Here is a 21,786-nt window from a genome sequence, read left to right on the forward strand (position 1 = left end):
ACACATAAAAATGTGTTAAAAAACCATTTTTACCCAAAAAAATTCAAACGTTATTTGACACTACTGTTGTATTTTAATTATTATTATAATTTTTACAGTAAATTACATGATTTGATAAATATTAATGAGTGCAATGTGACATAATCTGATACAAACAAAATCACTGATAAATAAATGGTTATATAAAATGACAAACATTGCACATTGGACTCTATAAATATGATACAAATTAATCACAAAATAATGATTGATTGTTATGATTATTATTCATTTGAATGGATATTTTGCATTTACTAATGCTCTTATAAATTAAAAGTGTATGTATCTAAACAAGCATTCAATTGACTAAAATTGAGATTTTCATTGATAGCATATACATATGACATAAGTTTATAAACACTTATTTCAAAAGACTTATTTATAAAAAAAAAATCATTGAATTTTAAGCCAAATCTCATCTAATGCTTGAAAAAAGCAAACAACTTGTATGAATACAAACTCAAAGCATATATAATAATAAAATCATGTGAAATAATAATAATATTGAAATGTGTAGTAAATGTGATGTTGAGATGTGGAGAGGGATGCGATTCCTGTGAACAACAGTTTTCGCTTTCAGTCAATCTCTTGCAATGTATTACAATCTCTCTGAGGTTATCATATAAAAGCATATTTTTGAGAGTTTGCTCAAACAGTGATTACCGTTTTAACACATTTTTGAAAATGCTTTAAAAATACGTCACTTTTCATATACTTTACACATGTAATATAGCAATGAGTTATCACAATAGCAAATATTGAGACTAATATAATACTAAGTAAATCCAGTATTAAAAATGCATTTTTCATGTTTTATATAAATAAATATATTTATACGAATTTATTCTGTAAAGTAAAAATAATGATAAAAAGATTTACTAAAAAAATATAATAAATTTATTATTAAAAAAAATAATAATTTAATGAATGTTAATATTTTTTAAATTTAGAAAAATAATTAGTTTTTAAACTAAATTAATGTTTAATTTTTAAACATTTTCAGTCTTTATAGAAAATGTAAAATTTATTTAATATTTATTATAATTATTTTACTCTATATGTTTACTATAATTATTTAGCTATTTAATAGAGTGAAATAATATTTATGCAATATTTGTGATATTTTCAAAATAATCTTTTATTGTATGATTTAAAAACGAACATTTGATTGTATATTTTGTAAATTATTTTTGATAATGTTTACCGCAATATTTTAATTATAATTATGTCATACATTAAGTACTGAAATAAATAAAAAAAATTTGTTTTTGGGAACTGTTAGATGTGTTACAAGTGCTGCACAAAAGCAAGCACTGGTATCATCACTAGTAACCATGGTAAAACTTTTGACTTATAATTGACGTAACATTATTTCAACGGTGAAACCTGAGGACTGATTTATTAAAATAAATTAAAATTGACAATCAATTGAAATCAAAGCAAATCGTCATTTAAACCCATTTCCTCAATCCTTATACTATGCCTAACACCTGCACAACACATAGTCTAATACAATATACTCTACAAAATGTAATTTATTATACAATGACATAATCTCACGTCAGACCACTTACTGTATATCCATAATATTGATCACTATTTTACTAAAAAGTGCATTCAATTACATCACAGATTTTAGTTATATTAAATTTTATATTATTACTATAAACATCAAATTAATGATCTTAGAAAATAAATTTAAATATTTTTAAAAATTATTTTAAATATTATTTGTAAAATTTAAAATCTATGAATTAAAATAGATAATTAATAAATTAAAGGGTTACTAAATAGATAACAAATATTAAAAACAAATATATCTTAAATGACTATCAGATCAATTATTTAATTTTACAATATTATGAATTAACTAATTTTTATATTTATATTATATAAATTATATAGAGTTGATGTATGAAAAACACATAAATGATGATATTTACAGTAACTCTTTAAATGAATTGAATTAAATGATAATATATTGCATTTAACTGAGTTCTCTACTTATTATTAGTTTATTTTTGTCATTTTTATAATCCTTAAAATACTATTTATACTATTACTGTAAGATTAGAATTATTGAAAATAGTTATAATTAGTGTATTGTTATTAATTAAAATTTTATAGCAAATAGTCGTAATTAAAATAAATATAATAATGTTTAATTTTTAGATAAATATTTATTTATATATGATAAAAGTAAATTATAATTTAATATTTAATATTATGATTATTTCAATTATTGATTATCTTCAAAATAATTTATTTTACAAAAATATAAATTTAATATTTAAACCAGTTGAGAATGCTAGAAACCATTTCCATACCAAATCCTTATCCAAATTAAATATTAAATTATAATTTACTTTTATAAACTCAATTTTAGTCATGTATGGTATCGAATGATTTAGTATTACAAAATAAATCCATTCATAAAATATGCTAAAAATTACACCAATTTCAGGTGTTCGTGAAAAATATACATTTAATTATAGTTTTATAATTTATTTATATGATTTAATCCTGATATACATAATTATAATCCTTATTTTAATGTGTTTAATATAAGTTCTAATGTAATAATAATAATGTAAACTTGGATCTAAAGTGTATATCCTCTAAATGATCAATTCATACAACAAATACTATTTTATATACTTTTATGTAGTATTTACTCAATAATTGTGTAACTATTATATAATCAAATGTATTAGTAATTCATTTCGTACCAAAATTAATTATAAATTTCATCATAATTTTGCTTTATTTATCTCTAAATTTATTTATCTATTTTAATAACGGCATCAAAAACTTTTATAGAAACTAATTATTTTTAATAAAATAGCAAACAAACTAAATATATGTAATACTTATTTCAGGAAAATTATTATTAKTATTATTATTATTATTATTATTATTATTATTATTATTATTATTATTATTATTATTATTATTATTATTATTATTATATTTTGTTGATTTAATTTTTTTGCAAATATAGCAATTTGACAAAATATTGAAAACAATTTGAAACAAACTATAATTTTGTATATTTAACTAATAATTGCAATTCACTCACTCACTCACTCACTCACTCACCCAACACAACACAATATACTGTACTATATATATATATATATGATATCATTATTCAGACAATTCTAAGAAATTGAAAACATTTTTAATGAGACTCTGTTTATGACATGAATTGCTAGACAAGAGAATCTGAATTGTTGTCTCAGTTATTAGTTATACAATAATACAATAATTTTGTATAACATTATTCATCAATAGGTCGTGATATACTGAAAGTATAAATTTATATAATCATTAATAGTCTACTAATACCCTAAAGTACAGTATATTTAGAGTTATGAGTGAAGGCAACAAATAAATATATATTTTTATCTAATTCATGACATTTTTAGTAATAAATAAAACTAAATAATAATAATATCAGTAATACTGTAAATGCATTAGTGTTATTATTTTTAGTAATTTGTTGATACTTTCAAAAGATTTTTTTTATAAAAATTAAATAAAAAATAGAAACTAATTTATTGTTATAAATGTTTAATTTAGTTTAAACATTATATGACCATTAGTTGAGATTTGTATAATTAATGACCGAAATTAATTGAATAATTATATTTAACGATACTTAATATTATACTAATTATTTAGTATAAGAACCACTATTTATTTTATAACATTGTTAGAGATTGATTGATTCAAATGGGTTTTAATTAATTTTAAAAAATAAAAAATAATATTTATATTTTAGATTCTATACTATTATTAAGTTTATAGCAAAGATTATATGAAATACAGTATAAAGTTTATACTATAAACAATTACAAATGGATATAAATTTATTTTAATATTCAGTATATATAATATACAATAAATTTTAATTAAATATTAATGTATTTGGGATTAGTACAGTATTATTATGTGAAAAAGTTGATAAAGTATTAAACAATTGTGTTATTTTAATAGATGGTTACATTTATTTATTTAGACATAAATACTTATAATATAATTTTTTTACTAACTAACAGTAAATAAAGTTAGCGTAAATGTTTTTGTATCATATACTGTACATTATGATACAGTATAAAATAGGCAAACATTGTTACGGTAGTTTTATATCAGTGTTTGGTACTGGAGGGGATCAATTGACAAAAATCTGGGGGAGGGGTAATGGGTGAGGTGTCAACTTTTATAGCATTTTTTTAAACGACATTTTTTTCAAATCAAGGAGTTTCAACAAATAATCAATTTTTTATTTATTAGTTTAATAATTAAATTAAAATACTTTTATATTTAGATCAATTTTTACGTGATTTTAACTATTTTATTAATTTTTACTTGAATTTTTTTCATAAATTTTTAAGCCACAATTTTTTCAATTTGGTAAAAAAATCTGGGGGTAAAATTCCAAAAATTTCGATCTTAGGGGGTATACCCCATACCCGATTGCTTGAACCTGATTTATATATGACAAATATATAATCATATTACCATAATCATATAAATCCCAAAAATAAAATTAATTGCTTTAAAAAATTAAAATTATAATACTTATATTATGATACTGATGATTTTTAATTTATAAAATTATGGCAATTAATTTAACTTCTAAGTATTAGTTTTATTAAATAAAAGTATAAAACATATATATATATTGATTTAATCCATTAGGCATTTATCTAATAAATATTTAAATATGAAATTAATTTTATGACTGCTTAAATGTCATTTATATGATTTTAATAATTATTAAAAATTTTAATACTCACTAATCACAAAGTTATAACATAAAATTATGAAATATTAATTAGGTTTTAAAAAATTAATTTTGTATTCACTTTATCATAAATTTATAAGTATATTACTGTATTAATTTATACGATATTATAATTAGCGCATTCAATAATCATAATATTGGATTTAATATTTTAAAGTTAATATAAAATATAATTTGTGTAAAAAAAATAATATTATTATTATTATTGATGTGAATCACAATTCATGATTTCTGATGAATCGATTGCCTTCAGAGTGTTTTCCTGTATACCTGTGCTTAAGTCGTCCGTAAGCACCTGTATGTCACATAAAAATAATACAAAATATACTTTATATTACAATAAAATATTATTACAGAGATTTTAACGATGGATTTGCTAACCGCTATGACTTCCGCTTGAATTATCTTCAGTCGGCAGAGGAGTAAATATTTGTCGCACAACACGTCTCTCGCAATTGTCGTCAAACTATAAATAACACGACATTTACTATAATTATATTAATTTAAACAAAAACACATCAATTAAAAGTTATTTGTCATAAGTTATTGACGTTTAGTTTTTATTACATTTAGATAAAAAATACCAAATAATAAATTATATAGCGGTATATCATACAATCAATCTATATTACAAAATAGTTTGGCACTCGTTTTATAGCTAAAAATGTATTAAGAAATTGATCATGATTGAAATTAATATGTTAAATAATTGCATACTATTTGTAAATTATTTCATTCATTTATAAAAATAGATTAATGAAAAAATTATTATTAAAATATGATTTATAGTAAATGAATGAAATGACAAATTAGTTTAAATATTGTAATGTATTTGAATAGTAAACCTCATCAATGATTGGACGGATTGTCTTTAAATATTTTCCTCTTTCATTGGCATCTTTTCTCTCAATGTTTGACACTTTAGATGAATCCAAAAACTTTAAATAAGGCAATCTATAGATAACATATCGTCGATATCTGGCATAATCTTCTTCATCTTTGTCTAAATTGGACAACTGGTCCGGACAGGCATTGTTACCCAATAAACTCAAAAATGTCAAATTTGGACATTTATTTGACAATTCATTTAATAGACTTTCGAGATCTGTTATCTAAAATTATATAATCATTTAATTTATTTTAATTAAACATTAATTACTATTATAGATATTATACAATGTTTAGTTAGTTAATAAAATGTATTATAAAAATTTAAAATTATGTTTTTAAATCATTAATATCTTATTATTTTTTAATTTCTTGTAATAGTTAATTATTTAATTATTAATTTAATTGATTGTTAAATAACAACGTTGTTTAGATAATTATTTTAAACTGTTTTAAATATAAAGTAAACTTTAATTATAGTTTAGACTTATAAAATGATATTTAATCTGATTGTAACATAATTTGTAAAAAGAAATTTATTATAATAATTAAATAAAAGTACAAAAATAGTGCACTAAATACCTTATTTTTGTTTAATGAAAGTGTATGAAGTAATGGATTAAATGAAAACTTAATATTATCATTGAGAAGATTATTGTCAAGTATTAGTTCCCGAAGACAAGTGAAGTCTTCAATTCCGTCTATTGTATCGATTATATTGAAACTTAAATCCAATTTTACAGCATTTGGTCCGTAAATCTTACTGATTAGTGATGGGATTTGTTTTACATCTTGTCCTATGTATGACAACTGTATTAAAAACAATTAAAAATTTAATATAAAATTAAAATTTATATGATGTATAAAATATAAAGCACCTGATTATTGCTCCAAACAAGACAATTACTTTCATTTAAATTATTGCACAAATTTCCAGATAAATACATTTTAAACAAAATATTTAGTCATATTTTTATACAAATGTTCACAATTTACTAAAATTTTCTAATAATATTCATTACATTTGCTTTGATAAAATTATACCATATTTGCAACTTTCAAATATTGATAAGTGTTGTCATTAGCAATGATATCATATTTATCTTTGAAAAGTTTATTATTATATCAATCAATATTTTCTTTAAATAACTGTCACCATTAAATTAAGCTAAACACTTCAATAAAATGATAAAATAGTGACAAATATTGTATAGAAAATAATGAATGTATTATAGTTTGAAAATTTAGGAAGTTTTTGATATTTATTTATTTTTTATGTGTAATTATTTGGTGCAAAGTTTATTGTGCATATAAAATAATTTTTAAAAATTTACTTATATGTTAATTTTTAAATACATGTATTTTATTATTTAAAAATTACCGTAATATACAGTATATTTTATAAATATAAATATTTAAAAAAAAACTGAATCAGTTTTTAATCAAAAATACTTTAGTAGAATTAATTATATGATAATTAAATGTTATGTTAAATTTTAACTTATACCAAAGTTTTTGTATTGAATATTAAAAATTATTTACAGCATATATTTATTGTAGAAATACATCAAATAAAATCTATAGAAATGATAATTATAAATTATTTTATTATTGATTAAATATAAAAAATATATATAATTTATTAATTAGAGCGAATCAATAAAATAAATATAAAAATTATAGTCTTTTTCTTCGACTAGTTTTAATAGATCTGCTGAGGAGGTCATTGGTTTTGACATAACAGGCACAACACGAAGGAAACTTGAATTTGTCTGAATAGGTCCTCTTCTCTGTCGGATGTAATGCTAGTAATCGCTTATATGAATACTTTTGTCGACACCGGGAGTACATACCGGGCGGCAAATTTTGATCTAAATAAGCACATGATTTACCATCGCTTCTAAAAAAATATAAATATAATTATTTATAGTATATTTAAAAATTAGTTTTAAATTTAAAAAATATTTGAAAAACAACAAACTCGCAAATTTCGGCCACAACTGCCTGTATGTACTCGACTTCATTGACCACATAAATCCATTGGTTGGCCTGATTTTTGGCCATTTGTGGATAAATTACTTTTGGTATCCGTCGACAAACTCGTACTTCACTTAAGTCGTCGTCGATATAAGATTTTCTTCCGTCTATTTTATTGCCAAATATTTCCAGAAATTCAATCGGAGAAAATTCAATTTCCTGTTTAAGTGTTTTACTAAATTTTTAAAAATAATGTAATTTTTTATAAATATTAATTATATCTTTTTAATAAACAATAAAAATTTATAAAGTAATATTAATTAATATCAATTATATATTTTAGTTTTTACTATTCAAGGTCTGTCTTACAAATTATTATCAATGTTTTATAAGGAAATATTTTTAATTTATTAATAAATTATATTTAATCAATAAAACATGTAACTATTTTCCAGTAAATATATGACATAATGTATTTTGACTATATTTAACTTATGTGCTAATAAATCTAAATTAATTAAAAATATTTTCATAATAAAATATAAAATAAACAAATAATATTAAAAATAAAAATAATGTTTCATTAAAATTCATTAAATGTACTAAAAAGACTAATTATAAAATATAATATATTCATAGAGATATTAGATTAACTTTTTATCTTATTAATATAAAAATTTAAATATTACAAAAATAACTAAAATTTTTACTAAAATAAAGATAATAATTTAATATTATTAGTAAATATTTAAATAATATAACAAATACTTTGGATAATTTGGCACAATTTCACAATACGTGTCGTCAGGATTTGTTAAACAAGTAGGCCTTCCCTTTGAATCGAGATTTGGCAGCAATACCTTTGACCTCTCAATTAATTTCATTTCAGAATCCTATAGAAATGGAAAAATTATTTTTTATATATTATTTTTCTATATTTTTAACGAAAATAAATTAGAAAAATACCCTTAAATTAGAATTTGAATCAGTTTTTTGATTCCTATTGTCAACAAAAATGTCTCTTCTTCTGTTGTCAAAATTATTATTATTATTATCACTATTAGTTGGAAACACAATGGTTCGGGTCCTACTGTTGCTGACGGGACCACAATTTACATATGTTTTTATATATATTAAATTAATAATTATCACTATATATAAATTCTGAATATTAAATTAAAAAATACATACATTATATTGATATAATTATCATTTAAAATACAACAGTACATACCATTTTTTAATCATTGCTTTATATTAAACCAATATATACAACAAATTAAATATATATATATATATATATATATATATATATATAATTAACAATAAATTTTTAGACTTTACTATAAACTGTTGCTAAATAAAAGTTAAAAATCAATGGAAACTTATAATAATAATAAGCGAATGATTGCAAGTGAGTCGTGTCGTCAAATATAATGATTGAATTATTGTACCAAAAGATTTATAATTAATAACAACTTATTAATAAGGATTTAAAGACATTTAAAAATGAAGGTCACCTCATATTAAAGATTTGAAAACTTGTAATTTTACATATTTACAGTACTATATGATAATATCACACATTTGTTTATAGATTATATACAGTATATATACAATATATGCTTTTTTGAAAAGTCAAATATTGCCTAAAGACATAATAAGATTATGTCAATAGATTTTAACTTATAATTAGAGCTCTAAGTGTTTATAAGTATTTAAACTTATCTATTTTATTAATGTATGTATTTGTGGCAAACTTATACTAGATTTCTCACTAAATTAATTTTTAAATATATATTTATTTATAAAAATAATAATTTATATTTCATTTTTAAAATTACATCAACAGTTAAGGAACAGGATCTTAATAGAGATTCAACTTTCTCTGTCTTAATTAAAATTTTTCAATTTCATATATTATTTGTGTCACAATTTGTAAACTAATTTAAAATGATGTTAAAAATTTAGTAGATTTTGACATAATTTTATTTTAGATATAGTTTTTTATATACAAATAATATTATATTATGATTTTATATACTGTATATATATAAGATAAATAATAAAATGATGAATATTATAAAAAAACACAAAAAAACAAAATCTAAAATTTTAAAGGTTTAAAGATTTAAAATTTTATTACTACAAAACATGTTAATATCTGAACAAAACTTAATTTATTGTTTAATAAGTAAACTTTTTAWTTTTTGCATATTATTATTATTATTATAAATATCGGGAAAAATGTTATTTACGGAAGAATTTGAAACATTAATGTCTTGATTACGTGATCGACGGCACAACAGTTTTTCTATGGATATCACGGGAACGGGTTTTAGAAAAACTGTAAGAAATATACATTTGTTATTGTTTTTTAATTATTCATTTTATTAAACAATTTGTCATATAATTAATATATTTTATTAGAATCTTAAAAACAAATTTAAATATTTCAACATTTTTTTATTAATAATTTTAAAATATTTTTAAAAATAGTATATATATACTTGTTATATAATAAATTAATTCAGTATTTAAAATTAGTAACACTAAGATTTTTTTAAGTTACTAAATGAATGACCAATAAATTGAAGTCAATAATGTGTTTTTAAATCTTACTTTTAGAAACAATTGGCACATTTGGTTCATTGGGACAGTTATGTATGGAAACAACAAAATTAGTTTGTTTTTCATATTTTTTCATTTGTTGATTGCTTTGAATCGGTGGAAGAATTAATGGTCTTTGATTTGTTTGATTTCTCGAGAAATGTTTGTCCAATAAATTAAGTTTTACTGCTTTCTGATCATTACTTTTGAGAAGTGATTCTAGTTTTGGCTTTTGTTTGATAACTAATTTCTCTGACATACTTCTGGATTGTGTGTCGGGACTAACATTGACCTTAAAAATTCAATTTAAAAAATAAAATAAAAATTGAATTTTATTTCTTTAAAAAATAAATTATCATTTTTTTCATTTACTTTAACAGAAGTCGATAATGACTTCAATTTTGACGGCTTTTTCAAATTAACATCAATTCTTTAAAAAAAATCATAAAAGCATTATTGAATTTATAATGAAAATTGAATATATTGTCAAAAATGAGATAATATATATCAATAATATTAGTGAATATAAATACTTATCAACTTTTGTCGCAAACTTATTCCTCCAAATAAGACATTCTTGAGCTAAATCTTGACTAAATCCATGAGGAATATCTTCGCCATAGAAAACAATTTTGTCAATTGTTTKTAAAAAAGATTTAATATAATTTTCACATTCTTTATCACAATCCTAAAAAATATTATTATTTTAAATTATTTTTATTTAATAACAATTTTTTWAAAATCTTTATATAAATGATTACTTCCGTTGACGACAAAGAACTGGAAGATCTGTCAGTGTTTTGACTCCAAAGGGAACAACTCATTGATCTTTTTGTCATAAATTTGATAGCATTTTATAAATTTTGTTTTAATTGATTTTTTTAACGAAATACTTATAAAATTCAATACAATTTTAATGAATTTATTAATTGCATACTAAATATCAATTTGTTTATCACTGAGTTATMAATAAATTTTGTTTTGCTTTTATAGAGTTTCTATAGAAACAAACCAATTATAAAACAATAAAATTATTTGTAGTGTTACTTAAAATTTTGATATTTTTTAATGAAAATTTCTAATCAATAAAAGCATTTTATTTTATAAAAATCCTGATTCTATCTTAAAGTATATTTTTAATAAAATTTAATTTATATTATAAAAATGTTTCTATAAAACTTATCATCACCTTTTTTATTAACATTTAAACATTATTAGATATGTGTTATTAGATTTTGAAACTAAAACTATATTTAGGTCCTCCAATAAGTATAGAATATTTTTAAAAATAATAAAGTTAATATTTTGTGACGGGCATATATGAGTGTTTACCCGTCAATAGCCCGTAAAGTAGTGCAGACATAGTGAGACGCCAGTTGGTATTGGAACGAAAGGATAAATAACGTTGCATTTTTAAAACAACACACAAAAAATAAAAACTTTATTAAAGCATCTGATTTCAATTTATTTTGCAAATTTTTGATTAATTTTATATGTTCAAAAATAGTTTATTCATCAGATTGTAATTCAGTTATTGAATTTAAAATATTAGTAAATTGATTTAAAAAATTAAAAATTTTTAACTTTTAAAATAATTAATTTATTAAATAATACTTAATGATTATAGTTTATAGGTATATATTTTTATTTTTTAATGTTATTTTTATACAAATACTCACTGAATACTAATTATTTAGCTCAATTTTTGTTAAAAATTTAGTTATATTAATTATAAAATTGAATTTTTWAAAAATTTTTTATTTAAAATTTTAAAAATTATTAATAAAACTTTATAATATATAAGTATTTATTGTTATACTAACTTCTTAAACTATCTTAAACTTCTATTTAAATTGTAATATGATTACTCTTTTCAACAAATAGGTAATTTTTAATTTTTTAGTTTAATATTTTAATTAAAATAATGTTATTTTAAAYGAGTTTTAACGTTATTTTAACTTTTTTACTTATTTTTAATCAGTAATTAGATTCATATAAATTTTAAAAACAAAAACACTCAAATAGTTTATATGTATATGTAAACTTGTACACAAAATTTTTTGTGTGTTGTTAGTTATTTAAAAATATTTTAATCTATTAAGTAAACATAGACATTTGAGTCCCTATGCCTGGCAATATGCAATGCGGGGTATGTTTGATAGGGAACTGTGACGTAATTTRWGAATRGGTTGCTAATAGAAGACTATTTAAGAGTAACGGTATATTTGGAAGGGTTATTAATCACGTCACAGTGTATATGAATGGCCCATTCGGGGCTCTGGTCATTGGTAACTGCGCTTATATATTGGTATTTAGTATCGGAAGTCCTTGTATCGGAACTAGGAATGGCTTGTCTGCGTTCACAGAATTATGGCCAAACTTCGTTACACCTAAGGTTTACTATTAATAAGTAGYCAATGTTTATGAGAGCCTGGAAGCCCCTCCTAGACTAGCTATTGCTAGCCTGAGCTTCAATTTATTGATAATTTATAATGAGATAGTTAATCATTTACATGTATTAATAATAACAGCTAGTATAACATAATAATAATTAATTTAACTAATTTACATAATTAATAATAAAGCATGAATCAATTTAAACAAATAAACATAATATTAAGAAATAATAAGTAAATACAGAATTGATAATAATATGAATTATAATTAAATATAACTAAATAACTGTTTAGTTAAAATATATTTTAACTTATAATAGAGAGATACATAAATATATACAGTATACTATAGTTATATATTACAAAGTAACTTTGTATTGTTTTGGTGACACTGGAACCGCTTAAGTGATGTTTAGACCATCACAATTTTATTAAAAATATTAATTATATTAATATTTCAATTGTATTTGGATGTAGGATTCAAATCTAGTTAAAATACAAATTGTTAAAAATTATTAAAGTATTTAAATAAAACAAAATTATTTATATTATAAAATTAAAATTTGATCTAGCATCTTTAGTATAATTCTAACAAGTATAGCAACATTATAAGTTATTACATTATCAATAACAATATCTTGAACAATAAACAAAAATATTTTTATTAAAAATTAATTAAAGTATACAATTTTTTATGAAAAACTATATGACTTTTTAGAAAAAGTTAATTAGTAAACAAATAATATGTGAAATGATTAAAAACACTTTTATTTAATATATAAGATATATTTACACATTAGTTATTTAACGACATATAATTTTTATAGCAGTTTTATAACTTTCAATAATTATTTATTTAATTTATAATAAAATAATATTGTTTAATTCATTCTAATAAATATTTAATTAATTAATTTGTAATAATGAAAAATATAATTACTTTAATTAGATTAATAAAATCAAACTAGGTTAATTTTAAATCAATGTTATCATAAAGTGTAATACAGTACTAATAATACATACATAATGTACTAATAATGTACTAATAATATGATATACTGTACAGTATTAATGACTAAAAAGTAATGTCAAACTTGTTTTTCCTATCAAAACACCTGAGTATTGCTGTGAAGTGTGTCTCTAAATGGTGTTAATGTTAGCCATGTTTTTGATGATACTATGCGTTGTTTATTTGTGTTGATGTCATGCGCTGTAGTGTTGTTTGTATGCATTTTGATGAACAACACAACAACAGTCTATACTGTAATACTGTAACTGTAGTACTGTTTTGATAGAATGCATGCATTAGTGCCACACTTGAAGTGACGTTCAATGCATTGATCGGAGCATTGATTGGTTGCAAACAAGAGTCACTCAAAACAGCTATTGATAACTAACTGTGTGTTACATAACATAACACAAGCATTGCATTCAATGACATGTACTCTACTGTTGTGTCCAAACATTTGCTCACAATATTTGTCACACAATAGTCACCATCTAATCGATTATCTCATTGTTTTTGTCTTCATCTCATCCATCTCTGGCCATCAAACAGGTAGGACTACTACTACTACTACTAACACTACTACTGTATATGACATTTGTTTATTGTTTTATTACACTATATATAATCACAATTGATGCAAATGGTGTTGATTTCATTGATAATACAATACTTATAATTATTATAATTTATTAATTGTATTTATCATAGGATTCATTCAATTATCATTATTATAGTCTTTAAGTAATAATAATAAAAACATTATTTTAGTGATGATTGCATTTAAATGATGTAATGTTTGCTATAATATGAGATATGTTTGACAATTGACTCCAAATGTAATACATTTTTATATATCATTAAATAAAATATAAGTTATTCTAATAATTTAAATATTATAATAATATTTAAAATAAAATTTATAAAAATTTTAAATTACATTAAATTAATTTTATTTTTAATATTATTATAATATTTTGATTATTTTATTATATGATACTTAAACTATTGATATCATTAAATGGCAAAAATGTTGGCCATCTTTGATAATTTTTAAGACAATTGTTGATAATATAATGAATTAATCGATTAATCGATACGATTGTCCCCTTATTTTAATAATATTGTTATTATTATAATTTTTTATTTATATTCAATAATCTTTGTGCAATATATCACTTTAATAAATAGCTATTAAAATATTGATATTTTTATATTAAAATTTATATATTAGTGATAATAATTTAGTATAACAAAGATAATACAGTATAATGTTTATATTATTGCATTAAGTAATTTAATATTATTTGCTATAATTTTGTTAAATAAATACAATAAAGTAAAGTACATTAAGTATAATATAATGTTAATTAATAATTTAAATAATTTATTACAATTATTTTATTAAATATGAAGAAAGTATTGTATTATTATTTTATTAAATTTTTAATATATTTATGAAAACAGATGTTTTTAGTCATCTGTTTTTACATTATTTTTTGTGACAAATAGTAGATATTATTTAATTGTTTAAATTTGTTGTTCATATAAACAAATGTTGATTACTATAATTACAATGACTTTGAAATTTATTACTATTAAGACATTCATTTATAGCGGATATTATGATTTTTCAGCACATTTTTGACATTATCATATTAAATATACTATTATACTATACTATAGTGAGTAGTTTTATTTTTAGGAAAAATTTATATATTTTAACTTAAAAATATTAATTATTTGGCAAAACATACATTTGCTGTCAATAATTTAAATGACTTAAAATATGAATAAATATAGAAATATTTTAATGTGAACTAGAACGCAACGTCTTATTCTTTTACTAATAGACGTGCAATTCTTTTTATTTTAAAATATTATCATAAGTAGTTTGAATGAGACTTAATTTGTTTATACAACTACTACATAACCTAATGTAACAAAACTACTGAACCATTAGACATTATTTGGTCTAAACTTTTGAGAATTTTTAGTTTTTATATAAATTTAAATAATTTTAATAAAAATTGAAAATTTAATCGTTTTTGCATTTGAGAAAATTTTACAAAAATTTAGCACAGGTAGCTTACCTCCCGGTGCCCTAAAACTCACACAATATAGCAAAGTGTAATTACACAACACCTGCCTACCTGTCCTTAAAACCTACCAGTGCTAAATAAACATTTAAAATTTCCTATAGAAATAACATTGCTTTCAATAAAAATTCAAAATTTTAAAACAAATTGAAAATTTTTGCATTTGAGAAAATTTTACGAAAACTTAGCACAGGTAGCTTACCTCCCGGTGCCCTAAGACTCACACAATATAGCAAAGTGTAATTACACAACACCTGCCTACCTGTCCTTAAAACCTACCAGTGCTAAATAAACATTTAAAATTTCCCATAGAAATAACATTGCTTTCAATAAAAATTGAAAATTTTCACACAAATTGGAAATTTTTGCATTTGAGGAAATTTTACAAAAATTTAGCACAGGTAGCTAACCTCCCGGTGCCGTGTGACTTATAGAATATAGCAATATGTTATTACACAGCATCTGCCTACCTATCCCTAAAACCTACCTGAGCTCAATAATCATTTAAAATTTACAATAGAAATAACATTACTTTAAATAATAATTGAAAATATAACAATACATTTTTAGATTTGAATTAAAATATGGTTGTTGATGAAATGTGCACGCATACAAACAGAACTATTATCTTAAAGTGTTATATTGATAATGTCTTATATATGACTCTATATAAATGTCTCCAATAATAGCTATTTTAATATTGACTTCACTGCCAAATAACAATCCATAAGGTTCTCTATAATCTCTACTTTTTTGATGAAATTCAAATGATTGCATAATTTTCTTTATTAATATACTATATATAAACGGTATATAATTATAACTTACAACCACTCGGAGACAATGAAATTTGTGTAATCCTATACTTATACTGTATTGTATCCAAAAATATATATTGTATTACTCTATATAAAAATTGTAAAATGTTTTATATTTGACATTAGTTTGACCATTTAAATTGTTATTTTTGATATTTATTAATATTAAATTTGAAACCTACTCAACAAAAACAATTTATAACATTTAGTTACAAATTACTATTTTTTATAAGTCTTCTATTTTCACTGTTTTTTATTATAAGTGAATAGTTTTTTATGATTTAAATGTATCCTTGAAAATGAAAAATATTTGACATGAAAAACAAGTTTAGAAAGAATAACTAAAAACAATAATTTGAATGCATTTGAAATGTTGTGTTGAAAGTAAATACATTTTAGTAATCATATTCTTTTTAAATGTGTTTTTATTTTATTTTAAAAAAAATTATTTTAGTGTTATATTTTTTGGTGTAAAATTGATTTTTGACTTTTATAAATAAAATTATATACATAAATACATTTATTAAAATATACTATTTTTGTTTGTTTTTAATATTAAGGATTATCACATTAAATAATTTTTTTATTTATAGTTAATTTTATCACCGAAAGTGCCATTGTTTTTGTCTGAATGAGGTATAGCTTGTAATCCGACAATTTGGTAGTGATTTAGAGGGACGTTAAGAGGGCATACCTTAGAAGACAAACGGTTTTTTAAGACACGAATGTTATCGCTGAGGATTGTCTCGTGTCGATCACTAAAACAGCCCTGAATTCAGTTATGTTTGTCGACAGAGATCTCAATGTTTTGCCATTAAATAACAACTTAATTATTTAGTTAACTAATTATTGATTTACTTGAAGAAAAATTATCTCATTATATTTGCAACAATCATCAAATAAATATTAGATATAATAAATAGTTATCAATTTATTAACTACTATGTGAACTACCATTTGATTGTAAGTATTTGAATGTATACTTAAAGAAATGTTTGGTATATAATGATTAACCAAAAATGAATGATTACAAAGACCATTGAATTATGAAGTCACGTATGAGAAGAACTTCTGCATCGGTTGATGTCACGCATTCAGAGCAAAGCGGATCCGACGAAACTCTTCACGCAAACAATTCAAAGGTTTTTTTTACAAATTTGTCATAAAGTATATTGAATTCAATTACTCATTAATAAAAACCAATTTTTTTGACCAGAGTTTAGATGTTTGTGTATCCGAAAGTCGTATCGACCGAATGCGAAAACTTTTGTCATCTCCGCTATTGAGACGAAAACCCAATTACCATAAAACCATTACTCAAAGCTCTCAATGCGAGTCAAAAGTTTTTGGCGTTTCTCTCGATGTGTTATCACATTCCAACACAAGCGAAGAACCCTTTATTCCTTTTGTTGTCACCCGTTTGTGTCATTTTATTGAAGACTCGGGAGGTTTTCTACAGGAGGGCCTCTTTAGGATTAGTGGTAACGCAAAAATGATTGATAAATTGAAACATTCATTTGACAATACGGGTGACGCCAACCTCGAGTCTGAAGGAGACATTGCATCCGCTTCGGCTCTTTTGAAACAGTTTTTGCGAGAACTGCCACAACCTCTCATTCCCGACACGTCTCAATTTTTGGAGGCCATTAAAAGTATGGTATATTTTTGGTAAAGTTTTATATTTAATTAGTTGTCTTTGAATCAATAGATTACGAAACGGACGAAAGAAAATGTATTCACAATTTGCGAGCTTTGGTTTCGAGACTCGCCGACGAAAACTATTATACATTAAAGTATTTGTCGGCTTTTTTGAACCGAATAGCTCTTCAAAAAGAAAACCGAATGACTTCAGCAAACTTAGGTTTAATTTAATAATTAGTGGAAGACATGAATTTGTAAATATTAATTGATTGAATAAATATTTTTAGGTATTGTTTTCGCCCCCAATATGTTTAAAGTGAATGTCGATACCTATAAAGGACTCCGCGAGCAATCAATGGCCAATGAAGTCGTGACACTTTTTATCGATCACTTTACTAACATATTTAATATCGATTTAACCGATTCTATATTCACTACTGTCTTCGCAATGTCTCCATTAACCGTTGAAATTCCAGATCCCAATCCAATTAGTGCTGATTCAGATGAAAACCAATTGTCTATTGAAATACCATCACTTTTATTGCATAACACATCACAAGAAAGTCGAAAACGAAAAGAAAGTAAATGTCTTTCAAATTCGCCACCGTTTCGGTCAAACTCTGAAGAGACACTAATTGACTCAAAAGACAAAGACATTCGTCGGTGTAGTTCTGATGAAAACTTGTTGAACACTGAGTTTATTACAGCCGTCAATAAGTTTGAAAATTTGAATTTTCGCAACACTTCGAGTCCACACCCACCTGAAGCCAAACGCCGAGAGTTAGACACTGATGAACGGTGTTCGGCCTATGATAGCCAACTTCATTGTATTTCTGATACCAGTGACCAGTTTGATGACCAGTGCAATCAAAAACAACCAAACATTAGTTGTCAAAGTGTTAATTTGTGCAGTGATTTGATTGACAATATGGACTCATATAAAGAGAATTGCAGTGAAAATAATGACAATGAAAGTAATGTTATATTCAAGACGTGCCAAATATCACAAACAAATGATGACAGAAACTGTCGTACTTTGGTTGAGATAACGCCAATTGATAATCAAAACAATAATAATATAAATAATAATAATAATTACAGTAATAAAGATGAAATTGACAACAAAGACAAGATTCCTCATCTGGATTTCAAAACAGTGTTTCAAAATATTGATATTTCTGAACCAATTTTATCTGAGCACAGATACAGTTGGCCGCGATCTTCACATGAGAGCGAAAGTGCGATTACAAGTGATAATTTGGCACCAAATCCATCGACTTCTGTCTCACAATTTCTGAAGAAAGCCGTTTCATATGAGGCACCACTTTCTCCCAGTGCTTACAGAAATTATTTAAGTAATCGAAGCGTTCATTTGGATCCAACTATACCTCCGTCACCACCTGTGGAACAAATGAAGATAAGGGCACCAATACGTGACATCAAACAAAATGAGTTAATCAATACAAGTATTAGATCTATAACTAAGAAAATACAAAATGTTAAGAAAAAATTAAAGCATTTTGAATACGAATTTGAAAAAGAAAAGGGATTTCGTCCGTCACTCGAACAGAAAATGAGTTGTCCTGAGGGTCGAGCTCTTGTACTCGAAATGAATCGACTGAAGAAAGACTTGAAAGAATTTAAAGATGACTTATATATGGAATCAATTGATAAACAAAATCTTTTACCAAATGAAACAAAAGAATTTAATTGTAGTAAATCTTTGATAAATATAAGCGAAACAATCAAAGAAATTGAAAGAACTATTGAAGATAAACGCAAAGCAGCGAATCGACCGGAAATTCTTGAAGAGATGACATCTGAAGAGATCATTGAAGAAAAACTAACACTTCAAAAGGCATTACTCCGTTTTGAAGCACTTTACGGACGACCAACCACTAAGGCTGAGCGTGAAATAGTGCGACCTCTTTATGATCGGTATGTATAATGTCTAATAAATGTGGGAAACATTTAATTAATTATTAATTAAATAATTAGATATCGAATTGTGAAGAGAATGGTAGCGAAGACAATGCCTCCAAAAGTTGGAAGCAAAGAGTCGGCAGAACTACAGCCCATATTAGAACACATTGCTATGGACTTCACTTCTCCATCTCATTCAAAGAGTGAGGCCATGGCTTCAATACAAATCACTAATAGTAGTGATAATACATTGTTTGGTGCCATCACTGATGAAATGATCACCAATTCTAAGTCAAACAAAGAGTTAAAAACTATTCAATTCAGTAATTTACATGAAATGTCGTTATCAGAGTTGAATCACTTATTGAACGAAACTCGTCTTCAAAAAAGAAATCTAAGAACTGTTTTAAGAGATTTCGAAAATGATTTCATGAGAATAATGGGTCGTAAAGTGGAAAAAGAAGATAAAGTCAATATGGGATCAGTTTATTCAAATTATAAGGTTTGTCTCATCACTCTATTCATTGATTTTTACACATTTTATTTGCATAAACTTTCTATTCAATTGACAAATTGTATAGTTTTTTATATTTTTGTTTATTTAAAGCGCAAATTGTTTATTTTAGTCTATAATATTAGTATTAGAATTACGGTAATGACAATTGATTTTTTATTGTTGGTATTAGTAATATACTTATTAATTGGTTTACTTTTTATTAATTGGTTTACTTTTTATTAATTATTTTTTATCTAAAATTAAAAATATATTATTAAATTGATTTACAGCACACTAAAGGAAAACTTCGTTTATTGGAAGCCTTGGTCTCTAAACACGAATCCCAGTTAATTATGTTATGAATTTAACAAATATTTTGCTCATATTATTTAATGTTAATTATGGATATATTGAAGATTTTTAACAGTTTTTGTGACAAAAAAAATATTTAATTATATAACAACTTTTTAAATGTTAATAAATTATTACCGTAAGTGTAAATATTATATGTTGGCGGCTATATATTTATGTGATTTTATTTAAGTAACAAAATTTTAGTAACAAACTATATAATTAATCAAAACTTAAATATCAATATTAATTATGAAGTTCTCTAAAATAGAGTTAATGTAATTGAGTTTATTTAAATGAACTCAACTTTTTATTTAAAAGTTATGTTTGCGATTAAAAGTAATCTTTAAAATTAATATCTAATGCTATATCTGTATAAAAGGTGCGTAAATATTGAACTTTAGTATAATATATTAATTTACTTTTTATTAAATATATATTTACTATAATTATATCATTTTCAGCCAATACATCTACTTAATTACAATTAATTAATCATATATTACATTACCTTAATATAGAATGTAATAATTGTTTTATTGTTGATTAAATTATATAATAAATCTTATTGTATATTCATTTGATTTATTATAAACGCATATACAGTACATACAAATATATTTATATATAATATAATTTGAAAAGCTTTATCCAAAATTATCAAATGTTAGAAATTAGTTGTGCATACAATTAATACAGTCATAATGTATTAAGAATTACATATTTTTGTTT

General features: G+C 22.7%; 3 protein-coding genes across 4 annotated transcripts; 1 reads left to right on the top strand and 2 right to left on the bottom strand.

Moving 5' to 3' along the window:
• Window positions 1–5,041: 5,041 nt before the first annotated feature.
• LOC128965430 (leucine-rich melanocyte differentiation-associated protein-like) lies at window positions 5,042–6,735 on the bottom strand. 2 transcript variants are annotated; one of them, XM_054312126.1, is made up of 5 exons: window positions 6,616–6,735; window positions 6,320–6,547; window positions 5,695–5,961; window positions 5,231–5,315; window positions 5,042–5,144 (listed from the first exon to the last, which is right to left on the bottom strand). In XM_054312126.1, the coding sequence occupies exons 1-5, from the start codon at window positions 6,682–6,684 to the stop codon at window positions 5,065–5,067; spliced, it is 729 nt and encodes a 242-aa protein (XP_054168101.1). In that variant the 5' UTR covers window positions 6,685–6,735; the 3' UTR covers window positions 5,042–5,064. The 2 variants fall into 2 exon arrangements, with proteins under 2 accessions (XP_054168101.1, XP_054168102.1); XM_054312127.1 differs by having other exon boundaries at window positions 5,090–5,144; window positions 5,204–5,315.
• Window positions 6,736–7,414: 679 nt separating this feature from the next.
• Window positions 7,415–8,799, bottom strand: LOC128965472 (protein spaetzle 5-like). Its single transcript, XM_054312178.1, has 4 exons — window positions 8,681–8,799; window positions 8,483–8,607; window positions 7,719–7,949; window positions 7,415–7,637 (listed from the first exon to the last, which is right to left on the bottom strand). Exons 2-4 carry the CDS (start codon window positions 8,596–8,598, stop codon window positions 7,415–7,417), a joined length of 570 nt encoding a protein of 189 aa, XP_054168153.1. The 5' UTR covers window positions 8,599–8,607; window positions 8,681–8,799.
• A 5,222-nt stretch (window positions 8,800–14,021) lies between these two features.
• LOC128965410 (protein FAM13A-like) lies at window positions 14,022–21,216 on the top strand. The gene is made up of 8 exons (XM_054312103.1): window positions 14,022–14,278; window positions 17,237–17,606; window positions 17,679–17,785; window positions 17,860–18,295; window positions 18,352–18,504; window positions 18,572–20,222; window positions 20,283–20,709; window positions 20,994–21,216. Exons 3-8 carry the CDS (start codon window positions 17,690–17,692, stop codon window positions 21,063–21,065), a joined length of 2,835 nt encoding a protein of 944 aa, XP_054168078.1. The 5' UTR covers window positions 14,022–14,278; window positions 17,237–17,606; window positions 17,679–17,689; the 3' UTR covers window positions 21,066–21,216.
• The last annotated feature ends 570 nt before the right edge of the window (window positions 21,217–21,786 follow it).

The sequence above is a fragment of the Oppia nitens genome, unplaced genomic scaffold (assembly GCF_028296485.1).
Source record: "Oppia nitens isolate AA-2021 unplaced genomic scaffold, nextdenovo-longstitch-racon4-pilon3 scaffold17_pilon_pilon_pilon, whole genome shotgun sequence".
NCBI lineage: Eukaryota > Metazoa > Arthropoda > Arachnida > Sarcoptiformes > Oppiidae > Oppia > Oppia nitens.

Coding starts and splice junctions, on each gene's coding strand:
- LOC128965472 (XM_054312178.1), bottom strand. CDS start 8,598: ATGAAATTAATTGAGAGGTCAAAGGTATTGCTGCCAAATCTCGATTCA. Junction 7,950..8,482: donor ATTGTGCCAAATTATCCAAA/GTATTTGTTATA, acceptor TTAAAAATTTAG/TAAAACACTTAAACAGGAAA. Junction 7,638..7,718: donor GTTGTGGCCGAAATTTGCGA/GTTTGTTGTTTT, acceptor ATATTTTTTTAG/AAGCGATGGTAAATCATGTG.
- LOC128965430 (XM_054312126.1), bottom strand. CDS start 6,684: ATGTATTTATCTGGAAATTTGTGCAATAATTTAAATGAAAGTAATTGT. Junction 6,548..6,615: donor TTGTTTGGAGCAATAATCAG/GTGCTTTATATT, acceptor TTTTTAATACAG/TTGTCATACATAGGACAAGA. Junction 5,962..6,319: donor TTTCATTAAACAAAAATAAG/GTATTTAGTGCA, acceptor ATATAATTTTAG/ATAACAGATCTCGAAAGTCT.
- LOC128965410 (XM_054312103.1), top strand. CDS start 17,690: ATGAAGTCACGTATGAGAAGAACTTCTGCATCGGTTGATGTCACGCAT. Junction 20,223..20,282: donor GTGCGACCTCTTTATGATCG/GTATGTATAATG, acceptor TTAAATAATTAG/ATATCGAATTGTGAAGAGAA. Junction 20,710..20,993: donor CAGTTTATTCAAATTATAAG/GTTTGTCTCATC, acceptor ATTGATTTACAG/CACACTAAAGGAAAACTTCG.